Source organism: Pochonia chlamydosporia, chromosome 1 (assembly GCF_001653235.2).
Source record: "Pochonia chlamydosporia 170 chromosome 1, whole genome shotgun sequence".
NCBI classification, from domain to species: Eukaryota; Fungi; Ascomycota; class Sordariomycetes; order Hypocreales; family Clavicipitaceae; genus Pochonia; species Pochonia chlamydosporia.
Genome location: NC_035790.1, coordinates 373233 through 396592, shown reverse-complemented (window position 1 = coordinate 396592; position 23360 = coordinate 373233). Strand labels below are relative to the sequence as shown.

The following is a 23360-nucleotide window of genomic DNA, read 5'->3' as shown; positions in this document are numbered from 1 at the left end:
AGTCTGGCCTCGCCGGGCTTGTCGTACTGGGAACGAACGCAGAGGCATTCTTGCTGACATCAGATGAACGCAAAAGGCTCATTGAATGCGCGCGGAAAGCGTGCGGGCCAAAATATCCCATTATGGCTGGCGTAAGTGGCCACTCTACCAAGCAAACATTGGAATTCATTGAGGATGCGGTTGCAGCTGGCGCCAACTATGCCTTGGTCTTGCCTCCATCATATTTTGGCAAACAGACAACTGCCACCGTCATCAACAACTTCTACGGCGAGATTGCTGAGAAGAGTAGACTTCCAATCGTCATTTATAACCTGCCGGCAGTCTGCAATAACATCGACCTGGATTCGGCAACTATCGCCAGACTCGCAAAGACTCATGCCAATATTGTCGGAGTCAAACTTACATGTTGTTCAGTAGCCAAGGTCACTCGACTGGCGGCTGAACTTACACCTGATATGTTTTCAATCTATGGAGGACAATCTGACGCTCTGATCGGCACCCTTGCGGCGGGTGCAGTTGGAACCATTGCTGGCTTTGCCAATGTGTTTCCCAGAACGATTGCAACCGTATATAAGCTGTATACGCAAGGAAGGCATAACGAAGCAACGGAATTGCACAAAAAGGTGGCTCTGGCTGAACAGCACTGCAAATCTGGCCCTGCGTCTGTCAAGTATGCTGTGGCTATCACGCTACCAGAGTCGGCAGGCATCAAGTATCCATTGGATAGACTGAAACCGAGACGACCATACGTTGAACCGGAGGAGGCAGCAAAACGAATCATAACGTCACAAGTTGCGCCCCTGGTGGACATTGAAGCCGGCTTGAGGCAGGGAGCCCACGCCTGGTGCACTACCGAAGCTCACAGACACGCGGGCACTGAGCCAGGAGAGCACTGGGCCATATGTTACAAAAACGGAAACAAAGCATAATAGAGTAGAGCCTTATAAATTTATGCTGCGTTTACTTTTCTTGACAACAGTTTGTGGACAGTCGAAAGATGGCCAGTAACGTCTTTATAGAACATATTCTTGACATGCAAACTATTGTAGCGAAAGAGGATTGCATAATCGGGTGTCCTTATAAAGTGTGGCAAATAATATATTCTGTCAGTTATGTAAAGACTGGCTGTGAGGCTAAACTAACAGAGCATAGAACACACGACAACCGCAACCGCGGTGGTTTTAGACCCCAACACGTAGACCCAGGAACGTATCCCGCCCAGCCAGTTACAGAACATACTTAAAGAGTGGTGACTTGTCCCCCATGTCCAGTAGCTCCTGTTCCGTGTACTTGCTTCTTGCTTCATCCGCAATCTTGGCCTTGTTCTTGTTACCCACCTTGTAACTCGCTTCAAGCACAAGCGCAACGATCAATCCAAATCCGCCCAGCGCCAAACTCAGGCCAAAGCCTGTGTGATATTTCGGCTTCTCTCTGTCAATATACATGAAGCTACCCAGAATGCCGCCAATGTTGCCAACGCAGTTCATGAGTGCAATTCCAATGGCTCTTCGTGATGCAGGAGCAATATTGTTGGCGTTCCAGGAAGCTGCAGCGGCCTGAATAGGATATATTCCGATCACAGATAGAACAATGCCAAAGTAGGCTACCCCCCGTTTCTCCGCAAGCGCTCCATCTAACGATAATATGATGGAATAGGCTACCGTAACAATAAGCAGTGGTATAAACACAAACGGCATTCTCCAGTAGAACTTATCAGATAATCGGGCAAATATGATAGCTGATATGGCACCGGCTACATAAGGCGGCGCGGAAGTGAGTTGGGCATCTGTATTGTTGAACCCCATGGCTTTGGTAATCGTTGGAAGCGTAAACTTGGTACCTGCCCGGTGTTAGATAGGACACTTCTTTGCTTTGCCACCAAAAGCTTAGGGAGCTATTATTACCATAGGAAAGAGCCGACTGGCAGAGCAGGAAGTATGCCTGTATGTAAATTCTCCAGTTTTGGAGCACAATCTTAAGGTCTTTCCACTTAAAGGTAGACTCCAGTTCCTCTGACAGTCCTCCCTGTTTTATAGCCATGGAAAGTTCCAGGTACCGAATCTCGTCTTCATCAAGCCACCGTTGAGATAATGACGGCGTGTCAATGAGCAGCAAGAAACATGCAACACCTGCAACAACGCTTGCCAGGCCCTCCAAGACAAATATCCAACGCCATCCTTCGAGTCCACCAACACCATCCATTTGGGCAATAGCGGCGGCTAACAGGCCAGAAAAGGCGCCAGACAATGCACTGGCACAATAAAAGTAGGAAATGCGAAGTGCCAAGTCCTTGGGCATATACCAGTAAGAACACAAATAAATAGCTCCGGGGAAGAACCCAGCCCTAAATTGTCAGCATTAGCAGCCGAAACAAACAAGAGTGAAAATGGATATAAACTGGAGGTTTTCATCTAGTGGAACTGACTCGAAAATACCAAGCAATACTCGTGTAGTCATAAGTCCACCAAAGTTTTGGACTACGCCGGTACATGTCATAACAATACCCCAGCTAGTGACGAGAATTCCGAGGTATGTAGAAGGCCGTCGAAACTTTTTGAGTAGAATGTTGCTAGGTATTTCAAACAAAACATATGGGAGGAAAACTGGAGTGTGGATTTGTTAAACAATTTGCTCTTCCGTGTGTGGCTACCGTGTCAGGTACAACTCACAGATGGAGAGCACGGTATTATACTGCACATCTGTCATGCGTAGATCTTTCACCATACCCTCTATCTTGGCATTACCAATGTTGGCTCGATCAATTTGGCTTATCAGATAGAGAAGTGCCAACATCGGGACGAGTCGCGTATCCACCTAATACACGAAGTCAGCCCACTCTCAATGGTACCTTTCAATGGTAAGATGCCAGAAGCTCTCACCTTACGAAGCAGCTTCTTCCGCCTAGCTTCTGGAAATTGGGCGTAAAATTCGGCATCTTGAGGGTCCAAGCCAACGACATGAAAGGTATCAACCTCGAGAACCTTCAAAGGGCCATCCTCGTGAGTGGATCTCTTGCTGATGTGCTCGATGTCTTGGCCGTTCGTGTAGTCTTTGGTGGACATTTCGAAGATACTTGATTTATTGCATGAAAGCCATGGAGGACACAATATCTTCGAAGGCGCCTCATGTTCTACATTTAATACCCCAGACCTTTAAGCCCCATGGGGGAAAGGACCCCCGGGGAATGCGGGGAATGATAGACCTTATTGCCAGGAGAATCAATTGGTCCTTTTCCGTTCAAACGAGGCCTTTTCCGCGTTGACCAGGATATGCACTGGTTGAGATTTGTCCAATCAAGTCAACGGAAAGGTGAAAGTAACAACCGGAAACATGCAGTTGTTTTCCGTCGAACTCGATGGTCTCGCAGGAACACAAAACATTTCCGAAGAAAAGAGCGAAGCATCCATGACTCCGTCATGCGATGGGTTTCCAGTATTGGGATTGGAAAACAATGCAATGTATTTATTCCACCCGCCATCAAGGCTCCACGTCTTGGCATGGGACTCAAGGGTTGGAATAATACTGCTCAACTTTGTAGATCCAACAACAGGCAGCTTCAAGACTCGAGGATGGCGAACTTCAAGAATTACCGTGTGTATATTTTGGCAGCAGTGGCCTACTTGGGCTCTGTTCTTTTTGGTATCATTCTTTCCCCTCCCCTCCCATTTGCTCCAAAACTTGCGATCTGCACGAAAACCATCCTCCGCTAACACGCTCTCCAGGCTATGACACGGGTGTCATGGGTAGTGTTCTCGCTCTTGATAGCTTCAAGAAAGATTTTGGATTGCCAAGAGAAAAAGGCGGATTTACATCCCCCCAGAACGCTCAAGTGTCCTCCAATGTCGTCTCTCTGCTAACGGCAGGATGCTTTTTCGGGGCCATTGGAGCAGCCTTCATCAATGACCGCTACGGCCGGCGATATTCACTCATGTTATTTACCGTAATCTTCCTCATTGGGGCTTCTATTCAAACCGGTGCCCAGGCAATCGGCCACATTTATGCTGGCCGTGTGGTTGCCGGTCTTGGTATTGGCGGCATGTCTAGCATCACACCAGTTTTTGTCAGCGAAAACTGCCCGCCCAACGTACGAGGGAGAATAGCCGGACTGTTCCAAATCTTTCTCGTGCTTGGTATGGTCTTTGCGTATTGGCTTGACTATGGAGTTGCCCTTCGGATTCCTCCCAGCACCAAACAATGGAGAATTCCTGTCGCTGTCCAAATCATTCCAGGTGGGCTGCTTCTCGTTGGCCTTTTCTTTCTGCAAGAGTCACCACGATGGCTTACAAAAAAGAATCGACTTGATGAAGCCTTAAAATCACTTGCTTACATCCGCAATGAAGCTACTGATAGCCCTGCGATCCAGGCTGAAATGGCCGAGATTCGAGCTGCTATTGACAACGAACTGGCTCTCACAGAGGGAGTTACTTGGCGGGAGTGTTTGCAACCTGGTAATAGACAACGATTTCTGCTGGCATTTGGAATCATGGTATGCCAACAATTTTCCGGCACGAATAGTATCGGCTACTACGCCCCCCAAATTTTTCAAACTGTTGGTCTAAGCAGCACCAATGCGTCCTTATTTGCTACAGGAATCTATGGAACTGTCAAGCTTCTCACCGGTTCACTCTTCCTTGCCTTTGGTATCGATAGATGGGGGCGAAGAAAAAGTCTAATCGTTGGCGCCATTTGGATGGCGGGTATGATGATCATTATTGGCGCCGTGCTAGCTGCCAAGCCTCCTCACGTTGGAAGCGGCAACGGAACAACGTCGTCGGCATCTATTGCCATGGTGGTGATGATTTATCTCTACGTTATCGGCTACTCTGCCTCGTGGGGACCTACACCCTGGGTTTATATTTCAGAGGTAAGCGTATCCTCTTGCAGTCTACTTGACCCAGCAATCTAACTGTCAATCATAGATCTTCCCCAACCGTCTCCGTGAGTATGGCGTCAGCCTCGGGGCTACTACCCAATGGCTCTTCAATTTTGTTATTACTGAGATCACCCCGCAAGCTGTCAATCATATTGGCTGGCGAACCTTTCTCATGTTTGGAATCTTTTGCCTAGCTAATGCTGCTTTTATTACAATTTTCATCAAGGAGACCAAAGGTCGAACTTTGGAAGATATGGATATCCTCTTTGGTCTCGTGAGCGAGGATGACCGAAAGGCTGACGTGGAGCATATGCTGCAAAAGGGATTAGAGACTCAGCATGTGGAAGTGACAAATGCGGATATTGAGCTTGCACCCAGGACTGGCGGCTCAAGGTAGCCGCCAAGTAGCCTGTCTTTGTCCTCCAGAAAATTGCCAAAGATGGCAGCACAACATGTTTCTAAATCAGGCTGCGCTTTTCTTTAAGCATGTGTGAGGACTTTAGTTTCCAAGTCATCAGTGATGTAGCAAATGTAAGCCGAGTCACTCTAATCTGGCACCATTGAATAGATCTCATTAGGTGATGGTGATACTGAAGCCCGCCAGAGTTGCAAACTAGTGACTAGGCGAGAGGGAAATAGCACTCCGCAACCTCAACTCTTAACTCACCCGCTTTGCCGAGACGTGAAACATCTTTTTCCACCACTGAGATCGATCTGTTAAGTTTTGCCGGTAGATACGATCGGGCACAGCGATTTCCAAAGTAAGAAATCGAGTTGCTATAAAAGGCTAGTGCAAATACAAAACATTGAAAGTGGCTCTCATCCCCGAATAGAGTGAACAAGCAAGGAAGAGTGACAGGCACAGTAAACAGGTAAGATGGAAGCTCAAAGGTAGTATTGTTGCTCAAACATAGAGTCTGTTACGCCGAGTCGGGCCAACTGACATTCCGTGATCTTAGACAGCTACCATGTGGGATACTCATATTAGGCAGAATCATCAAATTCATGCATGTAACCCCATCGCGGCAGAATCATAAGTAATCATTACTAATTTAACCAACTTGCAAGAATATCTTAGACTTAAATTACTTATATGTAGCTACTCGCCCCGAGCTCAATTGTAATCTAGCATTCCGGTGTCATAATCAGTTTCCAACCTACGCCGTAATTATGCGCTTCACCATCTTACTGGGACTAGTGGGCTCGCTAGCAGTTGCGATGCCGGCAAACATGTTTGGCCAGCCTGGCCTAGAGAAACGACAATGCTTTGTTCAACATGACAATTGCTGTCTCAAGTTTGGGACCTGTCAGACATGTTATTTTGGTGATGAACCATATGATTGTAGCTGCGAATGTCTTGAACACGGATTATGCCCCTGCACCGAGTATGATAACAATGCCAAGAAGTGTTTGAGCTGGTATTCACCCGATGGAACCGTAAGACCTTCAACATTAGTTTTGCTTGATTTCTCCCAGCTAACCAAAGTTTAGTGTTGATGGTTGACACCGTTGGCTTCGCAGCCGGACCTTCAAGTTAGAGGAACCAGTTCGAGAACGACATGCAGGAGAGCCATTCTGCGGGATTTTCCAGTCATAGTACTCATTGGTCTAGCACTTGTATAATAAATTTCACAATACGTACATATGTTGACACCTTTCGTGAAGATTGTGCCTAGATATATGACAAAGTCTGTGATGCGGTAAGGTCCAGTACAGGGATATACTATGATGAACTAACACTCAGTTTTGGAGCTGTGGGGGACTAAGTCAGGCGCCTTTGCCTTCTTGTGGCATCAGCAGTAGCCAGAGGCTTTTAGTGGGAGGCAGCAAAACTAGCAGATACAGTCCAGTCGTGGAGCAATTGATCAAGGGCCATGGCCAATTCGAACAACTAAATATAACTAGGTTGCGTAACGGAAGTACCTAAGGTTGAAAGCAAATTGTACCTATACATGCTATGAAGTATCCGGCAAAAGCATGCGGCAAATGGGAATCTACTTCTGCCGACTGCTTAAAAAACAAAGAAAGGTTGAGATGCTACAATCAGGCCCAAGTTTGTGCGTTCTGATGTATTTGGACTCGCAAAAAAATCAATTCCAATGTATATGCTGTTTAAAGGTTTTGGTGTCTCGGGTAGAACATCACCATCAGTTACAGCGTGCGAAAGGCAGAGTCGTTAACAGAACATAGACACCAATGAACTGGCGCGTGACGACTATACAAGCGTCTGGATCCGTCGAGACATGGGAAAGCCGCTAGTGCATCGAACAAGTTGCCATCTCGACACTACAAGAAGGAACAGTGCTTGCAATGACTGCTTCTCGCACTCTGGCCCCGAGCTTTCGGATCAGAATCGTCAAGTTGAGGTTTCACTTGGTTGCTTTTCCATATCTCTCTAACAACGTCATGAAATGCTTTCTCTACATTGATGAATGACTTCACCGATGTCTCCATAAATGGACATCCTGATAACTCCGCAAGAGCTTCACCATCTGGACGCCCAATCGGGCTAGATTTTAGCTCTGTGTACACAACAAGCCATCGGAGCGATATTACCTTTCTTAGGAACTTCGCGCCAGCTCTCCAAGTCGCATTTATTGCCAATGACCACGGAAGCTAAAGGAACTTTCTGACTTCCGTTCAAAATTTGCTGACAAAAGGCAACCAAAACATTATAGCTGTGACGAGACGTTATGGAGTAGACAAGAAGCAAGCCATTTGCTTTCAGTAGACTCGAGTTCACCAAGTCGTTTGATGGCGGTAAAGAATCAGAATCCAAAGAGACCATTTCTTCTGGCTGGATACCTATAACCTTGTCATCCACAGCACATAGCTTTCTCACAGGTTCTGTCTCCAAGTTATATGTTAGCAGATTGACCCACTCAACGATCCATCACAAGCGTCATTAGACCACTAACGTGAAATCATTGGTTCAATCTGCTCAACAAATTGGTGCATACAGAATCCGACTTCCAAGCAGGACTTGCCAACCTGTCGAGCTCCAACGACAAGTACGTCGTAATGCTGCATTCTTATCGGGTGGAGATCTCAGCCGTGCTCTCTGCCGAGAGTGGCGGTATAGTGTGTTGATGAATTACGCGTTTTCCCTCCTCCGCAGTTGACAAAATGTTATGTAAATGAGTGAAGTATGGTTTGGTAGATGTCACATTGTGCTTCAGTATCTGCACTGCGAGAGCGGGGTCATAACATATCACCCCCCCTAGCCTTACGCCTTACTACTTGATGAGCTTCGTATCCGATTGTGTTGCATCGCTGGGGGGGTGAGGTTCCTTGACATCAGTTTCCGTCGACTAAATCTCCTAGAAATAGCTGACACAGTATTACAACATTACCTGTCATTTTAAATTAAATATCAGGTACATTTCTTAAAAGGGCTGGTATTCCAGAAAAATAGTGTTTCAGCTTGCGATATGTGTGCATCGCGTGGCCCGCTTACAAAATCACTGGCTGATGAGTTGGTCCCAGATAGACATGTTATTAAGCAAGATAATACCTAGGCTCCTCGTGATGGCAAAAGAGAACGCTTCGACGATGCAGAGAGATAGTCTTAGTGTATCTATTGACACATGCACTCGGCACAAGAACCAAACCGGCGCGGAAAGTATGACAAGCTACTGGGGTCATGGACCAATTTTGTCCATCATGTTCTTGAGCCCCATATCACCTTATTTGCATAGTCTTGTGACCCTTATCACAGTCGGTCCACCTTGATTAAAACCGACTTAGTTTCCATAAACGTCTCCATGCTGTGTATATAGCTTTCCCTCTGTAACCCGCTCCCTTTCTGCCCGCCAAACGGCATGTCATCACCCTTCGTAGGGCTGGTGCAGTTTACTCCCACTGTTCCCGCCTCTAGCCTCGAGGCAACCCGAATGGCGCGGTCCAAATCCTTCGTATACACCGCCGCGTAAAGCCCGTGTTCGGTATTATTCGCGTTCGCCACAGCCTCTTCTTCTGTATCAAACGTGTTAATAATAACCACTGGCCCAAAGATCTCTTCCTTCATGATCTGTGCGTTTTCGGGCACGTCCGTGAATATCGTGGGGTTGATATACAATCCAGACGCGGAATGTTCGTCAGTTAGCAGTTTTCCTGATGTCTTGCCCAGTTCTATATACCGCAGAACGGTAGCGTGCTGGATCTTATCCGCTTGAGGCCCATGGTTAGTGTTCGGATCCGCCGGATCTCCTAACCGAGCGGAAGTGAATGCAATCTTGAACTTTGCAATAAACGACTCGGCGATGCTGCGGTGAACGTAGATGCGCGAATTGGCCATGCAGGTCTGACCACTAATAAGCTGGATGCTGAACTGCGTATCCCGAGCTGCAGCATCGATATCGGCGTCGTCGAAAATTATGGCCGGCGACTTGCCGCCGAGTTCAAAGATCAAGTTCTTCAGATTTGAATCAGCAGCCATCTTGGAGATCAGCTTGCCCGTTCGATTGGAGCCCGTAAACGTTAGAGTCCGCACATCCATGTGCAATGCCAGGGCTGCGCCAGAGACAGGGCCTTGGCCAGAGAGAACGTTGAGTACGCCTGGCGGAAAGCCTGCTTTCTTGGCAAGTCCAGCAACATAGAGGGACTGTAGATGTTTTAGTACTGACAAGACGTACGAGGTGTATCGATGGAACTAACTGTCAAGGGTGCTTTTTCACTGGATTTGAGCACGACAGTATTGCCCGCAGCCAAAGCTGGCGCCAGTTTCTTGCAGAAGAAGATGAGAGGCGCATTCCAAGGAATGATGGCCGCAACGACGCCCACCGGTTGCTTCAAGGTGATGTTCATGAAGCCAGGGGTATTCAAGCTTGACGATCCTTGAGGATATGCTGCCTCAGAGAAGTAGCGAAAGTACTTAGAGCCCACAGTCGCATCAAAATATGTTGACACAGGTCTACCCATGGACTCAGCCTCTAGCATCGCCAACTCTGTATTAGCCTCCACGATGAGATCGGCAAGTCGAACCAGATATCTGCCTCTTTCGTATGGTGATAGAGCAGCCCATTTGGGGAAGGCAGCTTTGGCTGCTGCTACTGCGTCGTCTACATCTTCCTTGGTCGCCTCGTGTACTGATTCTTGATATCAGAAAGGGTGTAAAGAGACAGAATACAAGCATGCGAGACGGCGAGAATCATTCTGAGCTTGGCAGACTTGCCTTTGGCTAATAACGATCCGGACCTTGCAGATAACAGATCGAAGGTCTCGTCATTTGAGGATGGCCGGAACTGTCCATTGTGAGTTTCGGCGTGGCGAAATTGCACAATTAATTCTTACTTCGCCGTTAATGAACAGCCGCGTCTCAATGGTTTTGCCAGCCATCATCCAAACGCTGGCGTTTTAAGTACGGAGTAAGTTTTGGGATAATCTATGTCGTGAGGATATCATGCTATCCCTTCTATCGCGTCGACTTTGTACACCAACCAAGGCACGGAACAAAAGTTTTGGCGAGAAGATAAAGAGAAAGACGAATTGACTGGCCCATCCCAGAAGGCCCCTCGATTTGAAAGCTGGTACTTCCAAGCAGGGAAGGGTAACATCGTGCATGTAGTATGTGACGAATTCGGTAATAGCCGAACAAGACCAGGTCAGGGTAGGTGGGAAAACTAGTTAGACCGAAATATGCATAACTGGGGTTTAAGAAATTACACTGTGTCCAATTATTTTTGGTCGGAGAGAACGGAATCAACGAAGGGCGAAGCAACAAGGTTGCGATTCCCTCGAGCATCAGCAATTTAAGGAGTAGTTCGAGCCGGGTTAGGCCCAGCTGGCAGTCTCCATGGGAGGATTTCTTCAGCGATATAATTGGATCCTATCATTGTCAAACGGGCTTCTATGCAATGCGAAGCACGCGACAATACCGGGACGGCGAGAATCGACTTTGCTCTCCAGGTCAACTCGTTATTTCATCGTAGTACCTGAAGTAGCTCACCTGGTGACAGACAAATACGAGTCACGGCCACCTGTATCATCATCTGAATGGGTCCGGACAAGTAGTAGATGCAGGACGGGTCGTAGCAGCCAGTCGCCATGCCGGCTTTCACAGGGTCCGCAGCATCACAGTCTTGGGGGTCCCTGTTCATCCCATGCGGGACGACACAAGAATTTTCTCATGCTTCAGGAAAGCGTGGGGTGCGAACCATTGTCTCAATATGCAGTCGACTGTTTCTTAGTTTCCGGATGTGCTGACAACTTTTCCTTCGTTCATTGTTCCTCACAGCCTTCATCATGGCAGCTCCTGCAGACAACGCGGTCAATGCGTCAAGATGCATAGAGAAACCCAACCACAGCAGCATTACTAATGAGGCTATCACAGCCGTCGATCCTGTCGGATCTAAAGCTTCTGACGATGACAGCGAGTTCTACGAGGATCCCAAGGCTGCCCGGCGGCTGCTCATCAAATGCGATATTCGATTGATCCCTATTCTGGGGTGCCTCTATCTGGTGTCTTTCTTGGACCGGTCGAACATTGCCAACGCGCGGTTATTCGGACTAGAGAAGTCGCTTCATATGCCCTCAAATGGGTTCAACACCTGCCTCTGGATTTTCTACCTCCCGTTCGTCATCGTGGAGATCCCAAGTAACTTATTCATGAGCCTGAATAAGATCAAGCCAAATCAGTGGCTTGCCGGTGCGATGTTAATTCTGGGTAAGCTTTACAAGTCGCACAAATTTGAAACAAAATCCTAAATGAAAGCTAGGTGTTGTATCAATGTGCCAAGGACTTACGAGAAGTTATGGTGGGCTTTTGGTCTGTAGATTCATCATGGGCATCATGGAAGCTGCGTTGCCACCGGGTACGTATTATCATTATTATTTTTCTACATGGTTCCGTGACTGATCTTGCTAGGGGCCGCTCTTCTAATTGGCCAATACTACAAGCGAAGTGAGTTTTACATCCGCTTCTCATACTTTATCTGCTTTGCTCTATTTGGGAGCGCTTTCAGCGGTGTAAGTCTATTGTATCTTTATCGCCTAGTATTCTAATAGCTAACATGCTACAGCTTCTCGCATATGCCATCGAGCACATGAACGGAGTTCAAGGCTACGAGGCGTGGCGTTGGGTATTCATCCTCGAGGGTCTATTCACCTTTGCCTTCGGACTCGTTGCGTGGTTCATAATTCCCAAATTTCCGCAGGAGGCGACTTTTCTCACTGATGATGAGCGCGCCATGCTTCTCGCTCGCCTGCGTCACGACCGTGGCAGAGAGAGACTCACCTTCAAAGGCATCAACTGGCTGCGCGTTTTCACGGACTGGAAGATCTGGTCCTTCACCTTGATATACTTTTGTGCTGACATGGGTGCTGCATCCATTTCATCCTTCACACCGACCATCCTCTCTCAGCTTGGCTGGAATGCCTCGCGAGCGCAAGTGATGAGCATTCCCATCTGGATGGTCGGCATCGTCGTCACTCTATCTACATCATACGCCTCCGGAAAGCTCTCTTTGCGCTGGCCTTTCGTGCTTGCTGGCGCTATATTCGCTCTCATCGGTTGGTGCATCCAATACGCTCAGGTCCAGCCACCAGCAGTGCGTTACTTCGCGCTGTACATCATTGCTTTTGGCTCGTTCCTTCAATTCCCCATTCTTATCGGCTGGCTCAACAGTAACCTACGTGGTCGTCCGCAGCACGCAATTGCAAGCGCTGTCCAGCTAGGTATAGGTAACTGCGCAAATTTCGTAGCGAGCAACGTCTTCATCACGAAACAGGCGCCCAAATACCCCACGGGATTTGCTACAGGTGTTAGCTTCGCGGCACTGGGGACGCTGAGTGTAATTTTAGTGACCGCTGCACTGGCCTGGCACAATAGAGTTTTTGATCGTAAGGACCGGGATGTAGCTGAGAATGTGGAAGATCAGGAAAACATTAGATATGTCCTATAGATTGATTTGGCATAGATTTTGAGGCACTTCGTTAAGAGAAGACGTTGTGTTGTTGAGTCGTCGTTGCGTGGTTGCATGTAATCCTTTCGGGCTCAGTTTTAGCATCAAAAATTCTCATCCTCTTTCTTGTGGTGAATATAAAGAGAGGTCTTTGGGCAGAACCATAGATCATAAACAAGACGCAATTCATTGCCTATTGCATTTGTTTCCAACTACATGCCGCTACGCCGGACTATTTGGCGTCAGTCAATGCAAAGTCATTCATTGAACAGAAAGTGTCACTTCTTCTTGCATGATCTTCGTAAAGCACCCATGATACGAAACACAATCCAGCCCATGTTAGGTCATGCCAGGAAGGAAATTATGGGATCTTTTATCCTGGTCGTGACCCCCACCTCACAAGTTGTTGGTCAGCCGGCAAGTTTGCCGTTGGTCCGTTGATGCATACATGGAGATTAGCTTTAGCGTTTTGGATGGATGTCTTTGCCAGTTGGAAGGAAAATCTCTTAGCGAGACCAGTGCAAAGACGCACTGTACATCATCAAACAAGGGGCTGTGACGAGATGATTGACGGCGAACCTGTGTCAACCGCCATTTGGCTCCTTCTACCATCATGCGCGTGGGAGCCAGCGCCGCCGGACGCTTGAGCTGGTACCAGAGTGCCTGGGATGATGGCTCAGAATACCACGCTGAGTCACAGAATGAAGATAAATGTTACAGTGTTTGTGCAAGGGTAGGACGGGATGGTATGATTATGGTTAAACGGGTAACCATGTAAAAGCCCTCTACATGCTCGCGCTGTACAATCAATGCGATCGTGGACTCTACCTGCTTTTCAGGAGCTGCTCCTTTATCAAAGGGTTGTACATTTTTGTCAGAATGTCATGATCGCCAGTTCCTGTTCTTTCCATCAGATGATGCTTTGAGGCACCATCGTCAAGATGCCGGAATCTAGGGCCGCTCTTTTCCTCGGCGTTGATGTCGGCATTACGATACTAACTCTAGGATTGGTCACTCTGAGAGTCGGATATCGCTGGTCGAAAAGGAAACTCGCCATCTCTGACCATCTGATTAGCACGGCCATGGTAGGTTGAATAGACGAAGCTGGAGAATATTTGCGACTGACAGGACCACAGCTGGCTTCCGTGATACATATGATTCTTGATATAATCAGTGCGTCAACACCACTATTTTACATTCTTGGTATTCTCACTGATTTGACTTTCCCAGTCACGGCTGCATTTGGTTATGGCCGCCATCAACGAGACCTCCCTCTCGACCTCCAAGGGTCCTACAAAACCGCATTGGTACATCCGACAAACACTCTCCTCACCATCTTGTGGCAGCATCTAACGAAATATAGACGTTCTGGCTCATCCAAATCTTCACAAAATTGCCACTGTTGTTCAGCAAGCTTTCTCTGACATTTGTCTACCGTGACCTCATCCGCTACGTGGACCATCCCTTAATCAGGTTCTCCCGCGTAGTCAACTATGGTCTCATGGTGGTTCTCGCAGGTTTTTTCACTGCCGCAACGCTCGTTAGCATGTTCGCCTGCAGCCCGGTATACAAGAGCTGGCTACCCAAAACGCCGGGCCACTGCATCGACACGACTGTCATGTTCAACTACGTCACGGGTGCGGTTAATGTGTCTACCAGCATATGTCTAATCTGCATTCCCTTGCCAGTGTTATACCTGGTCAAGAACAAACGGATTGAGATCAAGCAGTTGACGGCCTTGATTCTTTTTGGTCTGATGCACGTACAGAATCCAGTCTCGTTTAACCCTCGAATCGAGTGCTAACTCGTCCAGTGATACGGTGATCTCTATCGTCCGCCTCTACATGATTACTGATCTCTACGACGTCAAGAAAGACTTCACCTGTACGCAACTAGATTCGATCCTCCGTATATATTCCGATAGATCTAACAAGTACGCCACTGTTAGGGCTCATTATCCCCACGCACATCATGATCGTGGTTGAATTTAATATGACTATCATAGCGGCATCCGTCGTCGTCATGCGGCCCTGTTTCCAAGCCATGTTCGACATTCTCTTTCCTACATCTCTTTACGCCACCCGAAACGCGTCCTACGGCAGCAAGTCCAAGTATCGCGGTGCAAGGTTGGATGGATACATAATGAGCCGAGATGAGAATGCTGGCTCTTCACGAGGCGAGACAGGGCCGGGGATTGTGAAGACGGTGGACATTGAGTTGGCGAGTAAGGATGCGAGTACGGAGGATATACTTCGAGGTATGACAACTTCTTGGCTTGGAAGCGTTTCCTTTGAAGGTGCTTTTGGCACACTTAATAACGATGCATAGGAGAGACCCGGTTGCGAAACCCCTTAGACCGTCCAGAATGGCATAGGTAATCGACGCATACTGGACTTGAGACATATCTGTGCATTTGCGTTGACACATAACTAAACTCGAGATCTTATGCGAGGGAGCTGGGTCTGACTTTCGGCCAACAACTCAGGTGTCAGTTTGGTCGTCATCTAGCCGTAAAGCTTTCACGAGTTGGCTCTGCCTTTTAAAGGTCACGAAAAATAAGTTGGATACGTGGATTCCGAAGTTGCCAGCTTTCTTAGCCCTGCACCATATCACCCATTGCGGTTGACACACCAACAGGATGCATATACAGTTTCGTCATATTGTACTCCGTATAGGCTGAGTAATTGACATCACGACTTGTTTGGCCGCTGCACCTGGAGTGTGGCAGGCATACAAGAGGCGGGTAATAAAACCCTGAAGCAAGCCACAGAAGCCGAATAAGTGCTGCCAGATAGACAATTCAGAAATACAGTCACAATTTACGGAAATACTGAGAGAATAATATCTATCTCTAATTTGACGACTACGGCGAACCAACGGAAAAAGTCCGCTCAGTAGCAAGTTCATTGCTTAGCTAGTGTGTTGGTACATCTAAACCAATGGAGGGAACGTGCTGAGTTGGCCCGATCGGACCTCAAGAAGCCTCAAGTGATTTCCTTTGAAAGCATGGGCCAGTAAATTGCTCCCGCTAGTGACTTGTCATGGCGGAAGGCGTTGGGAGACTGATCGCACCAATTGGGCAACTCTTTCTCAGCCCGCCAAGCAATTGTCCAGCCATGATTCTAAGACATAACCTGTATCATGACCAACCCATTCCATAATGACAAATGGTGTGCTACTATATGCTAGTGTGACTCGACTGATCCCAGTGCCGTGTCTTTCTCCAACAAACAACCCCTCATCACATCCTAGTGGGAGAGTCTTGTGACAACGCCGCCCTTTTGCTTACATATTTGATGGCTGGCCATGGCATCACTTGTGTCAATGCCTAACACGCCTTTCTCCGACCTCATTCAAATTCTCGGGCCTCAATCGATCATGTCGCAGGTTTCGGGCGCCCAGACAGATTTCTCAAGTTGCTAAATCAACCTTTGTGCCTACACGCGACACGCGAGCGAGTTCGACTTGTTGCGACAAGTTGCAAGAGCGGAGTCGGCTCTGACGATGACTTGGGGTACGAGATGACTTAATCGCATAGTGGCAAATGTTCTTTTACGGTACAAACGCCATGTATCGCCGTCCGCCGGCAACTTTGCCAGCTGCGGTCTGGCCAAATAATCCAAGGCACGATGCTTATCGACTTCGTTTCGAACTGGAACAACATTTCAACGCCAAGATCTACACCTCCGGTTCGGCAGTCAAGGGCCGAGTCACTATCAATGCCGTTCACGACGTCCCTTTCGACTTTTTCGAGATAAGTCTGGTTGGGGTCAGCACCACTCAGAACTTCTTACAACATGAGTCGGGAATCATTGCACTTCCTTTCATGAAGCTTCTCATGCCAATCCAACAGAACAATCTGCCCGCAAACAAGGTATTCGCTGCCGGTCAAGAATATTCATTCCCTTTCCATTTTGTCGTGCCCTTTCATCTCGCCATCGGAGCATGCAGGCACAAATGCGCCTCGCCTGCCGTCAAGGAACAACACCTGCGACCGCCTCCAACGATGGGATTCTGGGAAGGCGATGATCAGTCTCCGCAAATGACACAGATCAAGTATGCGATAACTGTGCTTGCTACTAGGACTTTTCCGGTCGAATTTCTTCCGGCTAGGGTGATCGCAGAGTCTCGTATGATCAGGGTCTTGCCTGCGTTTCCAGAAGATGCGCCACTGGATATTACTTCTCTTGATGACCGCTATGTGCTCTCTAGAAGTAAAACAATACGAAAGAATTTTGTTGCCAGCAAGCTGGGAAGACTCACGGTCACTGCTGCTCAACCCCAAGCTATCATGCTGTCCGCTGACGGGCACGCAGCTTCTGGGACCTCATGTCGCCTTTCGCTCACTTTTGACTCGGCTTGCCTCGATGCTCCGTTGCCAAAGATCAATTCAGTGACTGGCAAGCTTACCTCGCACACGTATTTTGACATATCTTTCATGAGCCATCTCCCGAACCTTGGTGGCCGAAGAACCTTCGAACATGTGGCACCACCATATGAGTACACCACGTCCAGACGGCTCTTTAGCCTTCCCATTGGCGATTTATCCTGGCGAGAGGAGACTGCTGATTCATTATGGGAAGAGTTCATGTTTCCGCCTGATCAGGACCCATTGGAGCATATACGAGAAGCAGACCAGCCAAATAGAACTGACTCTCCCGGGAGACGCGTCAGTGCTGTTACTTGTCCGGATATGTCGTCCGCCGCTGCTGGTGCTAAACGCTGCACGTCCGAATTGAATATTCAGTTTACCGTTCCCAGCGGCAACAAGAAGGTATACCTGCCTACCTTTCACTCTTGCCGGATTTCTCGCACCTACACATTAGACCTTTGCCTCTCTGTCGGGCAGAGCCTTTCCACGCTGTCCCTTGTCGTGCCGATACAAATCGGAGTTGAACCACGTCATCAGACACAGCAAGAGTTGCAAACGCTGCTGGATTTCGCTTCTGTGCGAGGACAGGACCAGGGACGACGAAACACTTATGCAGGACTACCTGGTTTTATGCTGGAGTCCAGCGATAATGAGCCGCCAGGATATTTTTAGTCTTACTGAGGAGGATTTTGCTAATATACTCTGTACTAATGCTACTGTTTCTAAGCATCCCCTGTGACCGCTCTCATCCTGGAGTTCGCGTGCCTGTAAACTGAAACTGAACGCAGGACCTACGCATAGATCTCATCAACAATCACATTTGGGAAAAAATAAAAGAACCCTTAGGTAAGAAGCTGCATAAGACCTGTCTTATCCCTAGTTCATGTCTACTTTATGCACAATATTTCGCCGCTTGGCACTGAGAACCATGCGTCTTCTTCGCCGCCCCATTTCTGCCAGGTCTTCGCAACTTCTGCAAGCTGCTCTTTTGAAGCAATATTTGACTCAATGGCAGTGTCTGCAAAAGAAGATGCAACTGTTCGCTCTGCCCATAACCCACTCCACCATGCCACTTCCTCTTTGTTACTGTAGCACCATGAACTGACACTGGATGTGATTGAATCAGCGACAAAGCCCGCTTGCTTGGCCCAAACATGCACCATTCTCCCTGCGTCTGGCTCGCCTCCGTTATGAGTTGCCAGTTTCCTATAGAGAGACTGCCACTCCTTCATGCCTGCGACTTCTGGGTACCACGTAAACGCTCCATAGTCGGATTCGCGGGCGGCAACTATACCGCCAGGCTTGGCAACTCGCCGCATTTCGCGCAAGATGCCAACGGGATCATTGACATGCTGCAGTACTTGGTGACAAAACACGATATCGAATGTGTTATCCGGGTAGCTAAGAGAGTTGGCATCGCCCTCTACAAACTGGATGTTGTCAACGCCCTTGTCGGCCGCAAGAGCTCGTGCTTGGTCGAGTACTTTTGCAGCACGCTCCAAGCCTATCACCCGCCCCTTGGGAACATAGCCCGCCAGATCGACAGTTATTGTTCCTGGCCCACAGCCGATATCCAGAATGGTCATGTCCGGTTTAATGTGAGGTAGCAAATAGCTGGCGGAGTTTAGAGCTGTACGCCACGTATGTGATCGCAGCACAGACGCATGGTGCCCGTGGGTGTACGTGGCCGCCTCGGTTTTTTGACTCATTGTAAAGCAGTTTACCGTATTATCCTGCTAAATAGATTGAAAGGTCTTAAATGCAATTTGCAATGAATAAACCACCTACCATATCCGGCTTAAGTATGCTCAATGATGGTGTCATTATGTAAGGTTCCTTAGCTCCGGTGTCGGAGCACATGGCCGATGTGCGGTCGTTGCAGCACGACGGAATAAGACGAAAGCGATTCATTGTTATGCTCTTATTATCACTATTATATGTACAAAAAAGAATAATTAACCAGATTCTAGAGACTGAACAAATATGTTCTAGTGTTTGTGATGAGACAAGAATTAGTTGAGATTGTCTTTCCTTACTGACTCTTCAAGGTACTATGTACTCGTCACTACCTCAGCGGCCATCCCATTCAGTCGCTGCAGTTCCTCCAACTTCATCTTTTCGTGTAGCTTCGCCCTGTTTGGAATAATGGGTTCTCTAGGCTGAGCAATTTGCCATCCAGGGAGCGATGTCGCTCCGAGCGCTCGCAGAGTTGCTTGTTCAACTAGTGAGTAGGCGTTGTCGGCTCGGCTGAAAATGAAAGGCTGTGAGAGAGACACCGGAGGATTCGTAATGATTCTTACTTTCCTCAGCGGATTGGTTGATGCACTATGAAGCATCAGTGGATGCAGTATGAAGACATCGCCGCACTGCCCGGTGACTTCGACAAAGTCGGAACAGGTCTTTGCCAGGTCACAGAACCAACCCAAGTCCGTCTCTTTATAGAAGTCATTGTGTCCCCTAGGAAGCATTCGCGGTGATACGCCCTCAGGATGATCCCGCAAGTGAGCGGCAACTTTGGGGATAGCTTCTGGGCAGATCATCGTTCCACCACCCCCTGGCACGATGTCAGAGAAAAGAGGAATCACGAGCAAGCCCTGCTCTGGGCTGTCAAGGTAGTGCACGAAGAAGTCCCCGTCAACATGCCATCCATCAAGTTCTTGGGGCTGTACTTCTTTCCCTTCAAGTTCAGGACTCCCCAGACTAACAATGAGTCCGTCTCGCCACTCTTTACTTTCTGGGGATATTTTGTCTTCACCGCCGCAGAGCTCACATATCGCAGCCCAAGCTCGTGGTGCCAATTCATCAGCACTGAACGCCTTGTGGTTTGGCATGTTTGTCCTCGAGGCAGTCCAGGTGGACTTATCTAAGGGGTCCATACCCAAACGAGTCCATACATTCTTTGTCACTGCATCGGCTTGTTCTTTAGTGAAGCACGCTTTAAGCTGGAGAAACCCTCTGCGAATGAAGTGCTCCTTCTGCTCGTTGGTCAACTGATACTGTTGGTTGATGGCCATTTTGTTGTAGATAGTTGTGTTTGGTGTGAAGCTTTCTTACGCAACAGAAAGACGCAGACATGCCAGTATTCTCATGTAGTTTTATATCACCAAAAAATTAGCGGGCATCAATCCGACACTCAGACATCTATTGCCCGAAATACCCTTGGCACCACGGGTCTTGCCAATCGGATAATACCCAAGTTTCCAAAAAGGAGGAGCTGTGCATGACTTTGTGGCGGTTCAAGTCTTTGGTTTTAGCCTAAACGGCAATAAAGAACACAGCTCTCAGATGACGCTCAATGCCCGCATTGAGCATTAGATCATTCTAATTATTCAAGTTATTGGATTCATTTCAGCCTGTGTTCCGGCAATTGGCTAATATTGATGCCAAGAGTACCGTTTGCCGCTCGTGTATTTGCTGGCAAATTCCCAGTTGAGCGGCAATTCAAAGGTTTTGAGGGTTGAAACTAAGAGCGCCACAGTATCAGAATGCGGGGGAATTGGAAGAGCTAACGACTGGTTGATTTGAAAAGCTAGTGTTTAGTTTCACGTTGGCAACGCTCAATGAGCAATAGGGCATCTTTCGCCATGAGTGTCCAGCAAGGGAACTTGTTATATAAATGATACAAATGCCATCAACTCGATGACACTATTCAGCTCTATATAGACTTGGCACGAAAGACAAACACCACATTACACCTCCTCTAAAAGCTCTTTGGTACTAGCCGCGGCATTCCATCCCCAAGCTCACATTATTGCCTTGACGATGGGATTGTTAGGTAAGGCCCAGACAAAGGCCCGGGACAGGCTTGATGAAGCCCAACAAGATGTCCCTCACTTCGAGCATGTTACGTGGTGGAAGGATCCAGGACTCAGAAAGCTGTACTTCTATGCCTTCGTTCTCTGCATAGCTTCTGCAACAACTGGATATGACGGGTGCGCATCCCCCAGGCTTATTCGCCATCGCCCTCTAACAGAAGATAGATCATTTTTTAATGCTGTGCAAAATTTTGAATCATGGCAGACGTACTTCAATCATCCCGATGGTTCCTTTCTCGGTTTGCTAGTTGCTCTGTATACAATTGGCAGCCTGGTATCTATTCCACTGGTGTCAGTATATCCATACTAAGCATACGCCGAAGAGGACTACCGCTGACCTCAAATCAGTCCAATTCTAGCTGACAGGCTGGGTCGAAGACCACCGATTGCAGTTGGATGTTGCTTTATGATAGCAGGAGCGATTATGCAGGGAGTGTGCCAAAACATGGCAGTTTTTGCCGCTGGCCGTGTTCTGCTTGGATTCGGGAACTCGTTGGCTCAGCTCTGTTCTCCCATGCTGTTAACGGAATTATGCCATCCCCAGCATCGTGGTAGGCTGACCACCGTATACAATTGTTTATGGAATGTAGGGGCTCTAAGTATGCGTCCCGCAACGCTTTTTACCCGTAATTCATGCTGACTTTTACTAAGCTGTGTCCTGGATATCATTTGGCACCAACTATCTCGACAATGATTGGTCTTGGAGAATTCCTGCTATTCTACAAGCGTTCCCTTCTGTCATTCAGATTCTTTGCATATGGTGTAAGTTTTGTTAGCCTTCATTAGATAGCCGGCTTTTTCTCACGGCATAATCTTTAGGGATCCCTGAATCTCCGCGATACCAGATTGCGAACGACAAGTTCGATGAAGCGCTGAACTTCTTTGCGAAATATCACGCCAATGGCAATGTGGACCATCCGACCGTTCAGTTTGAGTTCCGAGAAGTGCGTGACACAATTAAGACCGAGCTTCAAAACAAAAAGACAACCAGCTACTTGGATTTCTTCAGGACGCCTGGAAATCGCTATCGTCTCATGATTTTGATTTCGCTGGGATTCTTTTCCCAGTGGTCTGGAAATGCTATTATCTCTAACTATACAAACCTACTATATGATGGCGTAGGCATTCACAGCTCCACGGTCAAGTTGGGGGTATGTTTGTCACTCAGCCACTTTGCTCTACAAGACTTTCGGGCGATCACTAACGCATCGCGAGTAGTTGAGCGCCGGAAATACATCACTAGCGTTGGTGATTTCGGTGTCCATGGCCTTGATGGTAGACAAATTCGGTCGTCGGCCAACATTCCTCGCGTCCACGGGTGGGATGCTAGTGACTTTTATTTTTTGGACTCTTACCTCGGCCTTGTATGAGGAGTACCATTTGAAGGGAGCCAATTATGCCATGATAGTATTTATCTGGGTATTTACGATCATGTATGCGATGGCATGGTCTGGCCTCCTAATCGGTTACTCCATTGAGATTTTGCCGTACAAGCTCCGAGCCAAGGGTCTCATGATTGTAAATCTCTGCGTCCAGGCAGCGTTGGCGCTGAATAATTACGCAAACCCCGTCGCATTCAAGGCATTTGGGAGCCAGAACTGGAAACTGTATTTGATCTACACGGTAAGCAACGTCAATGTTGTTGCAGTGTCTTGGCTAACAATCTGTCCGCTGTAGTGCTGGATCGTATTCGAGTTTGCATTTGTGTATTTTACCTATATAGAAACTAAGGGGCCAACTTTGGAAGAATTGGCGAAAGTTATTGATGGGGAGAATGCCGAGGTTGCCGATTTGGATATGCAGCAGATTGAAAAGGAATTGCAAATTACAAGAGCTCCATACCAACAGACATAGATGGGTGGATACAGGAGGCAGTATCATTGATCTATTCCTAAATACAGCTATTGAAGCGATTCGATGGCAATTCAGCTTCATCCACCAGTTGGGGCGCTAGTCGGGGGTTGATGCATGGCCCTAAATTTGCTTGCCTGGTGGACATTCATGTTGCTCTCGCATCCCAGTCTTCGGAAGCTGTAATTCCCGATGCGTATCTGCGATCTGCCAAACAGCCGAGAACTGGGTAGGGTGTCACAAGCATGCATCAACGGCAGTTGGGTTGTGGATGTTCCGCTGCCCGCTTTGCAACACCTCAACCAGACCAAGAGGGACTGCGTGTTATCACCAAAGTTGCCATAATACACCGGACCGATTGAACAATATCAGTCTTAAATTTCTGGAGTCAATCTCACAAAAATAACAGCACGCCGTGTTAGAAGATGTTGATAAAAGTACAAATATTGAGATCGTCCACATGTGCACAGACTATAATAGTGTTGTTGACCTTTGCATTTGGCAATCTCCTAGCCTATTCTCTAAGCGAGGTGGGTCAAAAATGCAAC

General features: G+C 47.9%; 10 protein-coding genes across 10 annotated transcripts; 6 read left to right on the top strand and 4 right to left on the bottom strand.

The window, feature by feature from the left end:
• Positions 1–122: 122 nt before the first annotated feature.
• VFPPC_00072 (dihydrodipicolinate synthetase protein) lies at positions 123–929 on the top strand (the record flags this gene model as incomplete). The annotated part of the gene is made up of 1 exon (XM_018280167.1): positions 123–929. The coding sequence occupies one exon, from the start codon at positions 123–125 to the stop codon at positions 927–929; it is 807 nt and encodes a 268-aa protein (XP_018148083.1).
• A 297-nt stretch (positions 930–1226) lies between these two features.
• On the bottom strand, positions 1227–3062 carry VFPPC_12684 (MFS transporter; the record flags this gene model as incomplete). The annotated part of the gene is made up of 5 exons (XM_018290461.1): positions 1227–1840; positions 1905–2344; positions 2426–2603; positions 2670–2814; positions 2880–3062. The coding sequence occupies 5 exons, from the start codon at positions 3060–3062 to the stop codon at positions 1227–1229; spliced, it is 1560 nt and encodes a 519-aa protein (XP_018148082.1).
• A 268-nt stretch (positions 3063–3330) lies between these two features.
• On the top strand, positions 3331–5270 carry VFPPC_12683 (sugar transporter; the record flags this gene model as incomplete). The annotated part of the gene is made up of 3 exons (XM_018290460.1): positions 3331–3595; positions 3723–4864; positions 4920–5270. The coding sequence occupies 3 exons, from the start codon at positions 3331–3333 to the stop codon at positions 5268–5270; spliced, it is 1758 nt and encodes a 585-aa protein (XP_018148081.1).
• A 3315-nt stretch (positions 5271–8585) lies between these two features.
• On the bottom strand, positions 8586–10210 carry VFPPC_00069 (aldehyde dehydrogenase; the record flags this gene model as incomplete). The annotated part of the gene is made up of 4 exons (XM_018280164.1): positions 8586–9476; positions 9530–9960; positions 10002–10116; positions 10166–10210. 4 exons carry the CDS (start codon positions 10208–10210, stop codon positions 8586–8588), a joined length of 1482 nt encoding a protein of 493 aa, XP_018148078.1.
• Positions 10211–11116: 906 nt separating this feature from the next.
• On the top strand, positions 11117–12774 carry VFPPC_00068 (MFS general substrate transporter; the record flags this gene model as incomplete). The annotated part of the gene is made up of 4 exons (XM_018280163.1): positions 11117–11537; positions 11590–11685; positions 11739–11839; positions 11893–12774. The coding sequence occupies 4 exons, from the start codon at positions 11117–11119 to the stop codon at positions 12772–12774; spliced, it is 1500 nt and encodes a 499-aa protein (XP_018148077.1).
• A 941-nt stretch (positions 12775–13715) lies between these two features.
• On the top strand, positions 13716–15152 carry VFPPC_12682 (hypothetical protein; the record flags this gene model as incomplete). The annotated part of the gene is made up of 6 exons (XM_022428845.1): positions 13716–13859; positions 13911–14081; positions 14138–14502; positions 14588–14658; positions 14723–15031; positions 15103–15152. 6 exons carry the CDS (start codon positions 13716–13718, stop codon positions 15150–15152), a joined length of 1110 nt encoding a protein of 369 aa, XP_022284647.1.
• A 1190-nt stretch (positions 15153–16342) lies between these two features.
• On the top strand, positions 16343–17818 carry VFPPC_00067 (arrestin domain-containing protein; the record flags this gene model as incomplete). The annotated part of the gene is made up of 1 exon (XM_018280162.1): positions 16343–17818. One exon carries the CDS (start codon positions 16343–16345, stop codon positions 17816–17818), a length of 1476 nt encoding a protein of 491 aa, XP_018148075.1.
• A 215-nt stretch (positions 17819–18033) lies between these two features.
• Positions 18034–18855, bottom strand: VFPPC_00066 (ubiE/COQ5 methyltransferase; the record flags this gene model as incomplete). The annotated part of the gene is made up of 1 exon (XM_018280161.1): positions 18034–18855. One exon carries the CDS (start codon positions 18853–18855, stop codon positions 18034–18036), a length of 822 nt encoding a protein of 273 aa, XP_018148074.1.
• A 257-nt stretch (positions 18856–19112) lies between these two features.
• On the bottom strand, positions 19113–20160 carry VFPPC_00065 (clavaminate synthase-like protein; the record flags this gene model as incomplete). The annotated part of the gene is made up of 2 exons (XM_022428157.1): positions 19113–19119; positions 19199–20160. The coding sequence occupies 2 exons, from the start codon at positions 20158–20160 to the stop codon at positions 19113–19115; spliced, it is 969 nt and encodes a 322-aa protein (XP_022284646.1).
• Positions 20161–20908: 748 nt separating this feature from the next.
• VFPPC_00064 (hexose transporter protein) lies at positions 20909–22815 on the top strand (the record flags this gene model as incomplete). The annotated part of the gene is made up of 7 exons (XM_022428156.1): positions 20909–21078; positions 21127–21252; positions 21310–21560; positions 21613–21723; positions 21781–22112; positions 22180–22584; positions 22639–22815. The coding sequence occupies 7 exons, from the start codon at positions 20909–20911 to the stop codon at positions 22813–22815; spliced, it is 1572 nt and encodes a 523-aa protein (XP_022284645.1).
• Positions 22816–23360: the final 545 nt, after the last annotated feature.